The sequence below is a fragment of the Myzus persicae genome, unplaced genomic scaffold (assembly GCF_001856785.1).
Source record: "Myzus persicae strain clone G006 unplaced genomic scaffold, MPER_G0061.0, whole genome shotgun sequence".
In the NCBI taxonomy this organism is placed as follows: Eukaryota; Metazoa; Arthropoda; class Insecta; order Hemiptera; family Aphididae; genus Myzus; species Myzus persicae.
Window position 1 is genome coordinate 45,625 of NW_019104255.1, and position 19,045 is coordinate 64,669.

Below are 19,045 nucleotides of genomic sequence, written 5' to 3' on the forward strand. Positions count from 1 at the left end.
TTATATATTTATTATTCATGTTTGAGTGTAGATACTATATATATACGGTGTATAGGTACTATTCAAGTGTTTAAATTTGTGCGCGTAAAATAATGACGTGTATAATAGCCGCACCAAGACGAACACGAATAGCGTGTTCCACGACAACTTCGATTGCCCCTTATATACTATACCGTTTATTATTATATTAGGAATAGTTAATTTCATGAGATACGTCCTATATAATATATTGGACATCGAAATGGATATGTTATAATATCAGACGAATGTACAGCACCTAAATATTTTATATACATGTATAAATTATGTGGTACTGTTGTAGAGACTAGAGAGTATGAAGACGCTCGATGTCGACTGGAACACAATCGATTCGTCATCGTACTGGGTTAAGGGAAAGGAGGGAGTTTTGGAATGGGTCTTTCCGAGTAAAACGTATGTAGGTATAAGTTATATATATATATATAATACATTGAAACGTGATACTATTGTTATCATAATATTATACAAGTCTCATAAATGATTTCCCATTTGTTATTTCGCCATTGCTTTTTGTGCTTTACTATGATATTATTTCGCTAGCACGTTAGGTTTTTATGGTTGGTGGCCCAAACGGAACGACGAGCGATCGATGCGGAGGAGATGATCTTCTCTTTGTTGCCCGCGGTGTGCACAAGGTCGTTCGTGTTTGGGGGAAGAAAAAACGTGTAACGCTTCGACCACGGAATTTTCGCGTGACGGTCCCGCCAGCTGGTCCTCCGTCGTAACAAAATCGCTTGACGATCATCGAGATAGAGCTGAATAATATAGATGAAGAGAGGATATCCTATAGAGAATGTTTAAGAGCACTTGGTTGTGCCAAGTGTGTGTGTGAGTGTTGGGTTCGAACACGACTGGAATATGATCGGTATAAGCTTAATCTATCTAAAAATTATAGGTAGTTCATAAATACATACAGCGCCGTGACCTATACTCATCCGGAGAAAGTGAAGTATTTTCAAAAGAAATAATTTTTTTGGCCTCATACATGCGAAATGTGATTCCGATTTTGGTGAAAATATAATATAGTCTAAGGGCCGCTTCAAGACGACACATGAGTGTCTACAACTGAATACTATTATATAGCAATGACTATAAATACTATTAATACTGTGTGTATTATTTATATAATCAATGCAGAATTATCTATTGTATCTGTGTTGTAACAAAATTATTAAGTCCCCTTCACATCTATGCTCTGGATCCGTGCCTGTAGGCACTTAAATAGGTGCCTTTTTGGGGAGGGGAAGCGATTAAAGTAAATTAATAATCATAATTCCACTGTTCAAACGCATTATATATTAAAATTGTGACTACAAATATGCTCTGAAAATGTACTAATATAAAATAGCATGAAATTAAAAAACACTAAAAGAATAAAAAATAAATACGCACTTATAAAACAAAAAAATATGGATTTATTATCAACTTTTTTAGATTCTGAGTGGAGTGATAAATGTATTTGTTTTACCACGATGTGTGTGTTTTTTATCATTAATTTATATGTTACGGCAAATTACATTATATGAAAGTAGCGAACTATAATAATATTAAAAATTATATTAATCATCTAATTCATCATAAACTCAGAACTATCCCCTTTAAAATAACTTTAAATAACCAAAAATGCCACTAAAAACTAGACATTTTATTCGTAAAGCCGTGAAATCAATTTATAGATTATATGTAACAGTAAATTTAATATGAAAAAAAAATAAAAATCCTTATATTATCATATAGAATATCAGGTACCTATATAATATTAAATATATGTATTTATTATCATAATACCATCGCCAGAGACCGACTATGACATGTTTGTTTTCCCTGTGATCTGTTTATATTTTATTATATACATCACATAGACAGACGTATACCTATATTATAATAATATACACTTTTGGTTCGCCGCATACATGTACAACGTGGATACACGCCGCTGTATTATTATCATTTTTATTGTAAATGATCCGTCAAATTATAGTATTTGACATGCCGCGCAAATCGGTATTTTCACCGATTTTCTTACCTGGGTTAGAACTAATAGTGGGTACCTATAATAATATATAATACACCAAGTACCATAACCACCGTCAAATGAAAACGTTTAAATAAGATGAGCACGTTTCAGCGGGCTTTCGCGAGAAATATGGATAAACATCCGTATATAAAGTATTATACTCGCCTTCCTCTATTTCCACGACGAATCGTTAATATTATTATTAAATATTATGCCGTCGGACAATGCACGTATTATACTTGTGTACGGGAATAATAGCAACGGTATACCTACCATTGATTACCAATGATTATTATTTATTATACACGAGCACATCGATTGTATTGTCCATCTTCGAAAGACCGGCTCTGCTTGCGCCTTGCAGTATTATATATCTAGAATATTCATAAACCTCGCCTATGATCGCCTACACTATATACAAATGTGTAACCCAATTTTGGACGAGTTTTGAATGCGCACAGTCATTATAATGGCAATAACTAATAATAATATAATATGTATAATATTGTCGATAATGAACGGATGAGCAACATATTATATTCGTTAACAGAAAGAATCAACAAAAACAAAAGAATACCGTTTTTATAATTATAATTTCTTTACTCCTTAAAAAATTCCAAATGGCCCATAAGATCGTAATGTAGATACTAACAACTAAGAGGTATATAATTCTATATTTACGGTTATGTACAACAGGTGTACAATAATGTAGGTATCGACTAGGCCAATAATATAAATCAATATAATATAATAATGTTTGATTCTGCAATTTGATATCCTAACGATCCAACTCGTTCATCATGTATGCATTTGGTATTTTAATATTAAATATTTCTACATATTAATATTATTATATACCTATAGATATTTACAATTTTTTCGTACAGGACAAAAAAAAATAAAAAAAAATAAAGAATACTTCTACAATTCAATTTTATTGTGATGACATTTTTATACTCTTTAAATATTAAATAAGAATAATAGTTAACAATATTATAATAATGTATTATATAAGTAAACTATAGTAGATTGTTAATAAACACCGACAAATCAATTGTGCCTTAAATATTTTACTTATTAAAATTACTTCCAAGAATATTTTTAGTTAGATATTTCAATCTAATATAGTAATCTTCCGATTATGTCATATTACAAAGTATTCTGTTAACTGTCAAGTGTACAAACGAAATTGCAAAACACTTAATGTTAGGTAAATTTGATGAGTTCACAAATTCATAATAGACATGAAAATATTATACTCCAATCCATTTATCACTGCCAGTATACGGCTAGAAAACACACATAGGTAATAACATAAACTCGCGATCGGAAAAAAAAGTGTGTGAAGAATTGACTGCTATGGAATAGGATTCAGTGAGTTCTGTATATTATCTATAATGTAGAAAAAATGTGTATTACATTTTAAAACGTACCAAGCTTGAGATTTGAAAAAATTGTTATAGAATAATTATAATGTGCATCGAACAATTTGTCGTTCATGTGAGAAAAACTTCTGAATGGGTGTCGCCTTGTGCCACATAAAAAAAATTATTTGGCAACTTTTTAAGACTTTTAGTCTTTAAATATTATTATTACACAGTCTGCTGTCTGCTCGCCGAATTTTTGCACGATTTCACCCTTTCAGCATTAATTGCTACTAGTTGTGGGTAATACTACCTTATTTGGAAACTGTTTTGAGGTTCACATATTGCAATTATTACTCAGCTCTCGTCATTTGGGTTTTGCTAATCCTAATCACTGCAGTACAGAAACACCCGTTTTTGCCGATACTCGATCGTAATTTAAATATAATATATCTATTACATCACATTCTGAAAATGGACATCTTTTCTTAGAACTGACATTTCTTATTGAGTTTACGATAAAAAAGTCATGTTGATGAGGCTTGTAAGATTGTATTTGAAAACGAAAAACTCGTTATAGCCCATAACTTGTAAGTATAATATTGATTATTTTCTCTTTAAATTGTGCTAAAATATTAGAACGTCCAAAAATGCATGAATACCTTGTACGAGTAACCCGTTTTAGGTATCATATCACAAAACCAACAATATAGTATTTAAATAACTCAAAGACCATATATATATAATATAGATATAGATAGGTATCTAATGGATATTATAATAAAATATACTTTCTCGTGTGTACAAACTTAACCACATAATATATTATTGATAAAATACCGCAATATTAGGTATACCACCAACAATTATTGTCCAAACTCTATTTTCACTTTTATATTGATCTTTATAAGATATGTATCTAATATTCTAATGTATAACCATTGCATTATATGATTCATTTTTGTGATATTAAAATAAAAATAGGTTCAGAGAAACGCATAAATGTAAATGATATGTATCTATTATTATATTTTATACAGCTGTAGGTACCTAGATGAAAAATACATAACTTTACAAACATTATTTCAGGCTTGAGTTTATTATTACTGCTTACGTTTCTTGTACAGGTATTACATTACATAGGTGAAATTATATAGTTTTGTTTTGTCTGAATATGTTGATGTTATGCATGTATTTACAATGTTATGCATTTTAATGATACATTACATACTAGTCTATAGACGGAAAATCTGCGGGATTAAATTAATATTATATTACTATTAAGTGCCTCAAATCGATGTCGATAACACGAATATAATATTTTACTCGTCGATGATGTCAGCGAATTTATACGAGAGAAACGCGGCCGCCACGACAACGACGAAAACAGCTATTGCTGATCGTCGCGCACACGTTTCTCAACCGATCGCGGTTCGTTTGTGATGTGCTGCAATATTGTTATGATTATAATATTATTAACGTTGCGTGTAGTTGTATATTATTGTTATGGGATTCGCGCGGCCGATCCACGAGATCTGCACGATCTGATCCGCGTGATGCGAATGATGCGATGGGTCTGCACGCGGTGTGCCGGATGGCCGCGGGTCGGTGAGCCGGAGAAACCATATTGTGTTGTATAGGTACATTATATTTTGTTTGGTGGAGTGTATACGGTCGTCGGTCCGGTATCGATCCACAAGTATGAATCCTCCACGGCTTCACCTGTTCGTGCACAACTATTATCTATTATTCATCGGATTAGGAACTGTATAATATTACGTATAGACCGTATAGTATTGTATAAGTTTATATCAATCTATCTACATATACTTCAGAGTCGGGACGTACAATAATGATCCAAGCCTGTTTTCCAATTTTCGGGGGGAAATGAAAAATTAACTGTAGAAGTTTTTATGTTTACATTTTCTCATATTTTTATTTAGTTTAAAAGCTAGTATAGTACAGGTTAACCCGTTGTAATATGAAATCGAAAAGTAACCCCCAAACCCCCAAACCCTTAAAATACCGATAACTTGGTACCAAATTTAAAAATTCTCAAATAAACAGAACCTATATTTTTGAATGTTAACTTAACTTTGATAAACTAATTTTTTTTTGTTAAGAGTTTGTTTATTTATCAGGAAATCTTAGTTTATGTTTACATTTAATTTTATATAATAATTATGTACCTATAATATAAATTATTATTTGATCTAAGTGGGTATACAAAATTAAATAGAATGTACAAAGTATAAATTTAAAAATAAAAATGTTGGAACCATTTAATACCAATTTTAACCGGAACCCTATCTTTAACCCTTAATGTATATTTGTTTAACCTTAAACAAGTACAAGAACATTTTAACGAAATAATTGAACCAGAACCAGGACTGAAAAAAACAAAAGTTACCAGTCTCTGTCTTTATTATTAATTAATTAAACTCTGATTAATACGCTTCTATAATAATTTAATAGTACCAGGTACCAACAGATATAATGCCAAAAAAAAATTCAATTGCTTGATTGTTTAAATTTTTTTTAAGATGATAAACAATAATTATAATGTGACACGTACGGTGCTTGCTGCGGGACAATTATTACGGTCGTCTTCCAATCTCAGAATCTTCATGACATTCGGAAGTGATACGATCAGACAATACAATATATACATTATATAAGTTATTGCTCTATAATATTATGATATAATAAAATTAAAAACTGTATTTTATGCTTATACCTATATGGGACTTATGGAATTTGTTTCGGAGCCTGTGTAACTCAGGAATGGTATAGGGATTTCGAAGATTTTTCTTAAAACGAGTGCTCATACTGCGTGTGTCCGTGTTATGCATTTATTTATGGGTTTTCTTCGTTCTATTCTTAAAAAGTATTAAAAAAAAATCGGAAAAGTAGGTACCCTTCCTTTATAGTACCTATCCGACTACCTATACACAGGTGTCCGATGTCCAATCCATCGTACAACGTTCACGTGTGCAATGCAATTGATATCCGAAAACCCACCATAGTTACCGCTATTTAATATTTTTACACCGTCAATTCCCTTCGTCGTCGTCTCGCAGTGCTACTATATTATAATAAAAATAACATAATAATGTATCCGCCTAATGCACATGCCGTGCTGCGGCGATTAGGTTCACCGGACAAACTAAACGCCAAAGCCAGTGTTTCGTAACCGTTGGAACGTCGCGCGTCGTGCGTCGTGCAGATATCAGCTATATTATTATTGTCATATATATTTTTGCTATGTTTGCGTCTCGAGCAAAATAATATAACGTAAATACCACGAGATGATTGTTCTGTAATTATATAATGTACAATAATTATTATATATTATAATATATTATTGACTGCAGACTGCAGTATGCTGCGGCAATAGGTCCCCAGCATAAGTACCTACTAGTATAGACTTTGCAGAAGGACTTGTTGAAGTATTTCGGTCGGTCTACGTTGTTAGTACAATATCAAATCTCGTGCCGGAAATCGGAATGGGTTATATGATGTATGTGTATACAGAGTAAACAAGCAGAAACTTTGTGACCTCGTACATGGTACATGTATATAAAACCTGTACCTATATAAATTATTTTGAATATAAGTAAACATTCGATCGAAAGTACTACGTTTACAATGGTCCATAGTAAATACCTGCCTATAATTTTTGTTTAAGTCTCATTTTGTTTTTATTTTCACCATGACGCGTCATCGAATAATCTGCATATCTATAATAACTAATAACTGATGAATACCGAAAAAGGTGTTGTGATAAAGATAAACACATAACAATACACTATATACATAGTATGATTATTTAACGAATTAAACAAATAATACCTGCGCAACTGAACTTGAAATTATGGAAAAAAAATTTTTTATAATGGAAATAGTTTTAAAATAATGAATGTAGGTATTATTTCATTAAAAAAATCATCTTGTGTACTAATTACCTATACGATGTTCAATTATACGTCTGTTTTATCTTATGAATGTTATAATGTTGTGTACTCGTATATATATAATATAGAGTTGGATACGCTTTATGATCAGATATTCGTGGAACGATGACTATATAATATTATAAGAACAAAAAGATTTGTACGTATTATACTGTATTACTAATGTGTAATACAATTTAAATAATAATTCAATGGCCCGTGAATTATGGTATCGTATTCTACCGTGAATATATCGGATGATGGAAGCTTTTAAACTATAACTAGTTGAGAAATATTTTATAAAACTTAGGTACATAAAAATAGTTTTTATTTTACTGCCTTATTGCTAGTTGAATAATGCACACTAAATATGATATTTATTTTTATTATTTTTATTTAGCGTTTAGTATATTAAACTATTTTAGCTTAAAAATTAAATAAAAATATTTTCTATTGCCTCAGCCAAGTGTCACCAATGGGTGATTTCTTAATTCAAAATATTCATGTTACTATTATAATATCATATATGCTTATTGTGCTACGTTGTACGGATTGTGTATTTCAAATTGTAAAATAAAAATAAAAAAATATTATATACTATATAGTCTATACCTAAGTAATAATTAAAAACAAAGTATCTATTATGTAAAACAATAATTTAAAAATAAAAACCTTAATCTAATTAATTTACATAACTATAGAGGTGGAAACTAACAGGTGTGCCAAAATTTGACCATACCACATACTTGAATTTTACCACTGTGTATAAATTAATAAATATAATTTACCTATGAACGTGTGCGTTTAAATTCTGCCCCCCCCCCCCCCCCCCAAAAAAAATATTAATTAAGTTCTATAGTTAAATGCATAACTAAAAATGTAATATATCAAAGTATCATTATTAATAAATAATAATATTATACATATACTTCAATATACACAAGTAGTGAACTTCACTATTCAATTAATAATTCTAGGTGTTTAAAGAAAACCATCGGTGAATTAAAATAATAATAACTAGGTATTGAATAGTTTTTTGCCCTTAAGCCTCAACCATAAATGGTGTTAGCTTGATCATATAAAAATATAGAATATGAAATAAGACGTATTTTGTAGTTCTGCAATTACCTATAAAAAATAATACACATTATATTATAGTAAAAACGATAAACAATTTTCTCCAAGTAATGATGCAGTGCAAAGTAAACACTTGAGTGTTAAATCACAAGACATAATACTCTCCTACGTCGTCGCGGTTTTGCAGTCGTGTCGCCAACCGGTCATCAGACTCGATGAACCAAAACTTTGTTTTTCATGCTTTGAATGGCGCGCTGTACCGAAATTGAATACCCGTTATTCTCGATGAAAATGAATTATTAAGTCTGTGTATCGGGGAACAAAACAATAATTTTAAAAATCATTTTTTCTCACCATACATTATTGCTGCGAGTAGTATAAATATAGTATAATATAATATACTCGCTTGTACTATACACATGTATAAGCACTACACCGCCGTATACATATATATATATAGTTATGAATACTTTCGCCGGACAAAGTGCTACGCGTTTCTGACACGACACCGCGCGATGAGTATTTTCGCGTGTTTTTTTCTTCGTTTCGCCTTCATAAAACGTCCACGTCCGATGGATAGCACAATAACGTGCGCTTGAAATCGGGGTTAAGTTTGGCCGGAGTGACGGCCCCGCACAACCTCCAACAATATAATAATAATCATAATAACCCCGGCTGCGAAGCGTGTGCGAGAATCGCGTGGCGTGACCGGCGTCTGCGAGTGTAACTATATAGGCAAATATAATATACATGTATATTATATTGTAATATAAAGGAACGGAAGAAAAAAATTATAATATAATAAAATTACATAAAAGAGACGGCGTGTTCCGCTTTGGCGTAGGAGGAAGAGCGACGGACACTGACTGCAGCGGCAGTACTACCACCGACAGCAACAGCAATGGCGACAGCGACAGCAACAGCAACAACAATAATAATTATCGAAAGCCACGAGGCGTGCGCGCACGTTATATTATGACACACTGACTGGTGCAGCGTGTATACCTGCCTGTCTGCCCACCTACATAATACGGCCGACGGACGAGCGTGACTTAGGACCGATGAACATTGAGCGTCCCGTGTTATTTGGTAGATATTGCACTCGCGCAGTATCGTAACCTTATAAAATCTGAACGAATCCGAGAAAGATAATATTTTACACTACATTATGTACATAATATGTATGGTTTTGACGTAATAATCTGATCACATCGTGTTTGCCCCAATTTCAGTTATTTATTGATTTTCTCACGGTTTTTAAAAAAAAAAAACATTTTCTTTTTATAAGCCAAAGACGAGTGAAGTCTTGTTTAACCAAACCATTACTTTACCAAATAATGACACCCAGTCATGTGGCCTATTTCGGCTAAAAGTAAAATCTTAAGCCACATTAACATTAAGTCATCATTAGCTTCTTCCTGACAATATTTCCAGGACCAATCAGTCTGGAAATTCGCACTGAAATCCAGTTTTTCTCGTTACACATCTGATGTCTGCGATCTTGCGAGTTGCGGAGTGGACTTGGTTTGCCTAGATAAGTCGTCGAGTCGATCCAGTGGCGATTCACCTTTCTTTCTGCCTCGCGAATCCTCTCATCTTATACTCTTTTCTATCCATGGTTGTACGTATTGTACTATTATTTATCGATTCGTTTGATCGATACTTGATTATATAAATAATACTGCGACGGATAGCACAGTATAGAACATAATGTTATAATAAATTATGGTAGTTATAATTCTATGTGGTACGTAATGTTGTATCGAGATGCTGCTGAAACTGAAGAGCTGACATGTCCGAAAAGAGAGAGAGAGAGACTATACAAGTTCAAGAAAGACTAGAGAGACGTGTAACACTTTGGAAGCCCCGGCGGTGGTTTAGTTACTTATCGGTTTTTTTTGGGCATTAAATCTTTAAGCGTGTATAATACCTAATACCTGTATATCTGCAATAGTAATGCGATGTATAATGATAATATCATAATATATATAATATATGTATAATGTATACGCGAGCTGGTGAATGAAAAATAAACAAATAAATCGATATCGGAACGATCACAGATCATATACTTTCTCGATATAACCCACTCACCTCCTCGCGGTAGGTATTAACCTCATATACACACATGCGCAGACGTTCAGTGTATTATACTTATATGTATAATATATTATATTATATATTGCTCAAACGATTACCCGGCCTGACGGCCGCGGTGTATTGTTCGATTAATTGGATAAGCCAATAAGTGAAAACCGATATAGTCATGAGACAATAATAGGTACTGTAAATAATAGTAAATAATAACAGTCTCCTGTCGTAGGAATATATATATAGTATATTGTGTTACAATCTATTGTACCTACTTAATAAATTGCACATGAACGTCGTAAACGACAACTATGCACCCGAGATAGGTATAATGAATGTAATGGGACTCCGCGTACAAAATAATATAGGTACGTACTCGATGCGCAAGATTTAAAAAAATAAACTGCCGTGATGTCCTTATAGCTAGTTAATTATATGTACGCTTTGACCTATGGCTATAATATTATTATAATAACGATGCTATATTGCTAAATATAATAATATAGTAGTATACATTATTGTTGGTAATGAATTTGAAAACGGTTTATTTTCATACGAAATTATCACAGTTTTTATACTCAATGATAAATGTAAAAATCGAAAATGAAACTGAAGATTGTGGTGTGATTTAAAACACCGAAGTCGATGACATTCGATTGAAAAGTGAGAATAAATGAAGAGCTAGTTCTGAAGTACCTATAGGTATATTTATAAGGTTTTATTTCGTTATTATCATTTATTATTCAACTACTGTCTTCACTTTTATGGCTGTTACAAATTACAATTTAATATAGCATCTACATATATATCCTATACTATACATCCTTATTCAATTATTCATTCTTTTTATCCAAGTTGAAAATTGTCTTTGATATTCAATGTTACTTTTCTATGGTCAAGATGGATTTTTGAACCCTCCATTAATGATTAGTCTGACCACATGCTCTTGATAAAAATAGTTCTTATCAAAAAAAATATGATCTAAAAGTTTGCATTAATAATGGAGTTGTGGTAGTAGCCAATACGTACGTAAAATACAATACACACGATGAATCACCAATTATACTCCCCCAAATTTTAAAATACATATATTTTTTGTACCATTTTAAGAGTGTCTAGTGACGATACCTACAAACTTATTTTTCTCAAATAAAAATAAACTTTTTTTACTGTAAAGCAAATGATTTTTTTGAAAATGTTGATAATGTATTTAAATCAAAATTTGAACGAGTAGTCTCTGAGTTAGAAGATTGTTAGGGATAAAAATATTTTTACAAAAACATAAAAATAGGTATATATTTGATGTAGTACTTATTACTTATACAAGGGCAGTTCTTTCAAATTATAAAATCTAAATAAATAAACTATAACTTGATGATCTTCTAAATCTATTATCATGGACCTAAATAGAAACTGAAAGAGACAATAAGTAAATTATATATTTTGATCAGTCTCTCAATGGTAACAATGTCAATAGTAGTTATATACTTATATAATAAACGTCAATACTATATGTGTCTTTATATCCTAAATTTGCATTATGTGGATAAGATATTATTTTTTAAATAATTATGGTTTTGTTTTCTATTAGATTATGCCGCTAATATAAACCTTTTATACAGGTTATAAATTTATAATCATCGATCTTACTGTTGAACATTAGATTAAATATTATTGTTCTTTTTAGAACGTGGACGTTAATCGTTTTTATCATTTATATAATACCTACAAAAGTTAAAGATATTCTATTAGCAATATTAAAAATGAACATAACTACTAACTATATAATATTTGTATTTAAACCCCATTTGAAGTTGCTTATTAAGCACTGTGGTTTAGAAACTTAAACTGTTTTCACTCAAAACAGTAGGTACATGTACAGTTAATTAAATGATTAAAAATAAATTATTTTATTCATGTGTAATATATCTTTGTATATATAATTAATATTTTGTCGAATTAATTAACGGTATACCTTATACGATACATTTATTTAATTTATTAAATTGGATGAAATTGCTCTTGCCTTTATTTTTTACTTAACACGTTTTCATATTAAAGAGTAATAAATGTAGGTCAAATTGTTTATGAAAATATTGTAAGTTTTAACCATTATTTGAATTCTTACCTAAGAGGTAAAATGTATATCATCGATTTGTCATGGCGACATATTATTTTCTTATTTCGTAAATCTAATAAGAAGATATTGTTGTTATTATATCCTTGTATCGTATTCGTGATGCACGGCGCCTAGATTCATCTATAGTTGAATAGTTCATAGTTAGCGGATTGCCTTAGTTTTCTATAATGTTACGACACAATACACCTCCACCCCCAGAGGATAACTCTTACGTTTGTGAAAAAAAAAATAATAACGGAACAAGATAAATATCGATTATAAACGTTCATGTGACTTACGCAAGATCGCTTGAATGTATAGGTCTACGTGAAAAATGAACAGATGAAAGTAGGTACACATACAATATAATATATTATTATATGAAGTATTGAAGTTGACTTACACAAAAATTGTAGAATTACATTATTTTAGTATTAATTATTTACGATTTCCAACAATTGTGAATCACACATATAGCATACCAATTGGTTAGATTAGGTTAGGTTATAATGTATTTAATAATAATAATACATGTACCTTCATTATAATATATATTTTATATAGGTTAGGTTAGGTTAGTTTCAAGTATAACGTACCAAAAATAAGTATTTCGATGATGTGAGTAGTATAGTGAATAATTATAAAATAGAAGTTTTAAACTTGTTCAATAAATTTCGAAAATCAAGACTAATTTATTATAAGGGTGTATCAAATCATTTAAATAAGTTAGGTATTTATATGTATTCCATGTTGAGTACTGAATATTAAACCACAAAGTCGGATAGATACAGAAAAATTACATATTACATAGAAAAAAAAAAAATTGAATACTTTAAATGAATAAATATTTTTATTTTTCTTAGTGGTATGTATGCAATTTACAACTTTTTTATTTGTGAAAATGGGTTTTGGGTTTTTATATCATGTAGTATTTAGTTGTAATATGGAATAGAATTATTGAGATACTTGCTTATAGTTCTCGCTCTTTGAATATAAATATTTTTTTTTTGGAGTAGCCGAGTAGGCAAATAAAAACAAATTATAGTAATTACTCATGTATATTTTATTTTATTATATAATAATCATTAAAATATTTTAGACTTAACTAATAATGCAATATAACCAGTAAGTTCTATACAATAGTCTTATTGAACAAAATAATTCAAACGAGTCAATGAAAATATTTGATTATGACATTATGTAGATTATTGTATTTGAATAGTACGATGATATTTCAAGTTTTATTTTAAAATAAATTGTGCTCATTATAGCCTATAGCTATTTGTTCCAATTGCTAATATATAGGCAAGTTTATTAAAAGATACAATTATTTTATTTCTTAGTGTTATTTTATATTTGCTTTTAGTTCATCATCATTATATTATAATACGTAAATTATCTTCAACCATGACAATAATTTTAAATTAATGTAATGTATATGCTACAGAAAGTAACTGGAACAAAATAAATTAATATGTCATACTTTCCATCAAATTTAGACAATATATACAATCAAATTACTATTATATATTATATATATTGATATTGGTGCATACCTTTCAGTTATAGTAAAAATAATAAGTAACTTTAAAATAAGGTTCTAATTAGTAATTATAATTCATATTATGTAGTAGGTATCCGTGATTATTATTTTGTCACTATAAAATGTAAATATAAGGTAAGTATATGATAGTTAATAGACAATAGTTATGAGTTTATGATCTTAAACCTTTAAATAGTTTTAGGTATAGGTAACCATTTTCCATCATGCTTTCCAATCATACGAAAAGTTTCAGATATACCAGTTTTAGATTTGTTTATTTGATTTTATAAAAATATATTTATTTGTTTAAAATGTCATATATAGTTGAATTTCCAATGAGATCGTCAAAGTCTACGAGTAATAAAACAAATTTAAAACATGAATATATAATCATTAATAATAATTTATAAATTTACAATAATATGTCATTGATAAATTCAAAGTTTTACACATTTGGACATACAATTTAGTCTTTAGTCAACACTTTCTCTGTGTACAACAGTCATTTAGTCTTTCCGGTGTAAAACACAATATTCAGAATTGTCGACTGTCAAGAACAACGTTTATCATAACATTCTTAACAACACCTGTGTTTTTTAAGTCAAAGCCATCTGTCGTATATTTTTATTTTTATGTAATCGTTATTTTGTAAGTGTTTTCTTTTTATTTGTAAGCCCACTCTTTTAAAAATGAATATATAACTTAAATGATTTTCTTCCTTCAGTAAGCTCCGTCAGTGACAAAGCAGGATTGTGAATTAGCCGGACAAAGTAGAACGTATCAACACCTGCTTCTCTAAAAATTATCGATGGATAAATATGCGAATAGAAAAAAAATTATAATCATTTTGCCGTCTCACTAATTGGACAAAAATTCGGACTTTTGTCCGTGACTTGTTTCATTTGTTGATCAACGAAACTTGAAAGCAGATGTTCCGTGGATTCGTCAAATCCCACGTACAATGTAGTAGAGATTTCGTTTATCCTCGTGGCTGCTGTATATACAGTACCTATACAAAATGTATACATTATTATTATATATTAATTTTTTTCACAGTCACCGTGATTCATCAGCATTCATGTTGTGAATCATTCAACCGTTGCAGGCATCTCGTTGTTAACCTATATTTTTAGTAGGTACATTATCATTCATTTACACCATCTAGAGTCCATCACATTCTCGTCCATATTATTTGTTTACCGATTTACCAGGCCTTATTACTTCGGCGGCCCCGATTCCTCTGCCGTGTATGCGTTAACTGTATATGATAAAATAACGACTATATAATACGTGGATATTCGGTGACAATAATGCACGTGAATGCTATTTCTCTCCAACATAATAGACAACCATACAAGTTTGAAATCGATAAAATAATGAACCGTGGAAATCAATTCTATAGAAATATTCGTTTACGTATAAACGCCGTCGTATAAAGGTGGCTCCCGCGGCTTGCGGGAAGTCCGTATAAGATCAAAAAATAACGATATTGTATATTTGTATCGCCTATATATTACATTTAGTCAATTTTAATATTTACGTGTTTTTTTCAGATATGAAAACCGACAAGGTTTAATCGTAATAACATGCCAAGTTGAAAAACGGCAAATAATGTCATCGACCGAGGACGAAATATGGTTGTCTATCGGAATGGTTGGAAAATATATTGGTTGTTAGTAGTGATATTAGTGCAGTTTTCTACTGCCAACAAGCCCCCACAATTTGTCACTGACTGGCAAACCGAAATTATTGTTCGGCTGAAAGAGGGTCCTGAAACTCCTATCGGTTAGTAAATTTTATTATGCGCTTATAACCGTGTGAGAAAAAATTTACCTGTAACTCTGACTTTTGTTATCAGGGAGTCTCATTTATCGAGTTCGTGGTATTGATCCCGATGCTGACAAATTAATTTTTGGTGTCCGAGAGCCAGGCGATAAAGTTATTAGAGTTGAAAATTTTGGCAGAAGTGAAGCTAATATTTATCTAAAAATTGAATTAGATCGTGAGGTAATTGACAGTGGTACAACAGCTGTACATACAATGTTAAAATATCTATTTAGTTTAACTATATTCATACTTCGAGATTATTTTATAGACCAAAGATGAATATTCACTAGTGTTGACATTGACTGATGGTCACTTGGGAGATGGAAATTTCATTACTCAGAGTTTTCTATTAATTGTGGATGATATAAATGACAATGCACCTATATTTAAGCCATATCAAAACACAATATTTGTACCAGAGGACAGTCCGCCCACGGTGATTGCAACGGTTGAGGCCACCGATGCAGATGAAGGCCCATATGGACAGGTAACATAGCAACAAATTAGGGTTTCACGGTCTGACGATCATCACCCTCGTTCAAGTTCGTTTACACTGTATACTATATGGTGTACGAACACTATTTAAAATATATATTATAGTGTTCATTAGACCATTGTAAAACATGGTAAACAACTTATGACTCAACGAATCCCTCTATTTAGGGTGACCAAATATAATCGATATTGCGTAACATAGACTATATTTCTACACCATTTAATAATATTTAATAACTTTATAAAATAGTATAATTGAACTTAATTACTACTCATGTAGGTGGTTTATCATTTACAAGACTCGGATTCAATAGAAAGTAGTTTATTTTCTATATCTACTGTAAATGGCCAAGGCGTAATACGCCTCGTGGGAAGCTTGGATTATGAAAAAACATCACTGCATCAATTGAAAATTTTAGCTATTGATCGTGCAACCGTTGAAAAGGTTTGTGTATTAATGGCAGTATTCGGATTTTACACTACCAAAAATTAAATATTAAAATTTAAAACCATTAATTGTTTTTTCATTATTATAACAATTTGCTTACTCAATGTAACTAATAAACCCATATTTCTAATGAATAGAGGAAAACCGGCACAGCTGCCATATTTGTTAAAGTTCAAGATGTCGAAGATCAACCTCCTGAGTTCGTTGTTGTAACACCGGTAGCAAGAGTAAGCGAAGATGCACCACCAGGGACATCAATAATTCAAGGTTCTTTTTGTCTTTTTTTTTTTGATAACGTTTTAAAATATATAATAGTTTAGGAATCATGTTTTATGAATTAATTTAAATAAATGGTTTGATAATTAGTGAAAGCAATTGATGGAGATCGTGGTATAGATAACCGCATTGTGTATTCAATTACACGTGGGGGCAATGGAATGTTACAAGTTGAACCAAATTCTGGTATTGTCTACACAACGAACGTTTTGGATCGGGAGGATCCACTTATTATTAAAACTGGTGCCATTATTATTGAGATTATGGTACTGTAAAATAGTTATTTATTCATGTATAATTATTAATTGTAATTACGTTTTGTTGTATTTCGTCTGAAATATTTTAGGCCACTGAAGACTCAAAGAACGTGTTCCCTAATCCTTCAACAAAAACAGAAGTCACCGTAATCGTTACGGACGTAAATGATGAAACGCCAACATTTCGTAGTCCTCAATATATTGCCGAAGTTAACGAAAATGCCCAACAAAATACCCCCGTGAATTTTATTGGAGACTCAATACCCCAAGTGTATGATTACGATCAAGGTAAAAATGGAACGTTCCGTCTACGAATCCAACAAGGACGAATTGGATACTTCGATATTACACCTTCCGAAGGAATAAACGAAGCGTCATTTCTGATACGTGTGAATAGGACAGCTGATTTAGACTATGAACTTGTTAAGGGTATGATGAAACTTAATATATGTCTAAAACCTTACAATATACCTAACATGACTAGTCTATACGTAGATGATAATTGTTATTGTCATTATTTTTTTTTAGTTATTAACTTTACAATCGTCGCCATTGAAACAATAGCTAAAAATCCAAAATATAGTGTTGTGCCTGTTTCTGTTTATATTCGAGATGTTAATGATAACTACCCAGAGTTTTCACGTCCTATTTATGAAGTTTTTGTTTCTGAAAATTCTGTATCGGGTAAAACTATTGGGAAAGTTGAAGCCACCGATAAAGATTCTGGTGTCTTTGGAACAAGCGGTATACGATATACAAGTATAAGAGGAAGTTGCGCAGATTTGTAAGTAAAACTTACCACCCTAAGATAAGAAAATGTGTATAACATATTAATTTATTATAGTCTTAAACTAAATGCGGAATCTGGAGAAATTATAATAAAATCAGACAGACCTGTATTTGATCGAGAACAAATATCTAAACACTTTTTAACAATCGAAGCAAGGGATGATTTAGGTTTAGGAAATAGAAATTCTGTTCAGTTGATTATTAACGTGGAAGATGTTAATGATAATTCACCGCGATTTCTTTCTTCTAAGTATGAAACACGACTTAAAGAAAATCATCTGATCTTCGAATCACCTGTGACCGTGGAAGCAAGAGATTTAGATTTAAATGGTATGTTTGTGTAGAACCCCAGCCTAGCTGTATTATTTTCATTGTTTTTAAATGTTTAGGCACTAAAAATTCGGAAATATCATATCGCATATTGCATTCTGACTATCCGGTTGAATGTTTTTCAATTGACTCCGTTACGGGCGTTCTAAAACCTATAAGGCCAGTAGACTTTGAAAAGCTACAAAATCGAAAGAGTACTAACAATATTAACGGAAATCTAAGACCAATCAACTTGGTGATCCAAGCACAAGATCACGGTTTGCCATCGCTTTCCGATGAAACTCATGTAGTTGTATACGTAGAAGATGTTAATGATTTTGGACCAACATTTGAAAGCAGCAGTTATGAAACAATTATTTCTGAAGATTTAGTTGGCGGCAGCACTGTATTAGAGGTAATATTAAAAATAATTAAGATCAT

General features: G+C 31.0%; 1 protein-coding gene across 2 annotated transcripts in view; it reads left to right on the plus strand.

The window, feature by feature from the left end:
• The window catches only part of LOC111040491 (cadherin-23), a 34,813-nt gene that overhangs the window by 8,536 nt on the left and 7,232 nt on the right, over positions 1-19,045 (plus strand). For both annotated transcript variants that reach the window (XM_022324423.1, XM_022324422.1), the window contains exons 2-11: positions 15,757-15,988; positions 16,062-16,210; positions 16,299-16,517; positions 16,806-16,970; positions 17,111-17,240; positions 17,340-17,515; positions 17,596-17,935; positions 18,035-18,290; positions 18,351-18,625; positions 18,685-19,019. In XM_022324423.1, coding sequence (XP_022180115.1) covers positions 15,838-15,988; positions 16,062-16,210; positions 16,299-16,517; positions 16,806-16,970; positions 17,111-17,240; positions 17,340-17,515; positions 17,596-17,935; positions 18,035-18,290; positions 18,351-18,625; positions 18,685-19,019 — 2,196 coding nt within the window. In that variant the 5' untranslated portion in view covers positions 15,757-15,837. The remainder of the gene's footprint in view (positions 1-15,756; positions 15,989-16,061; positions 16,211-16,298; positions 16,518-16,805; positions 16,971-17,110; positions 17,241-17,339; positions 17,516-17,595; positions 17,936-18,034; positions 18,291-18,350; positions 18,626-18,684; positions 19,020-19,045) is intronic.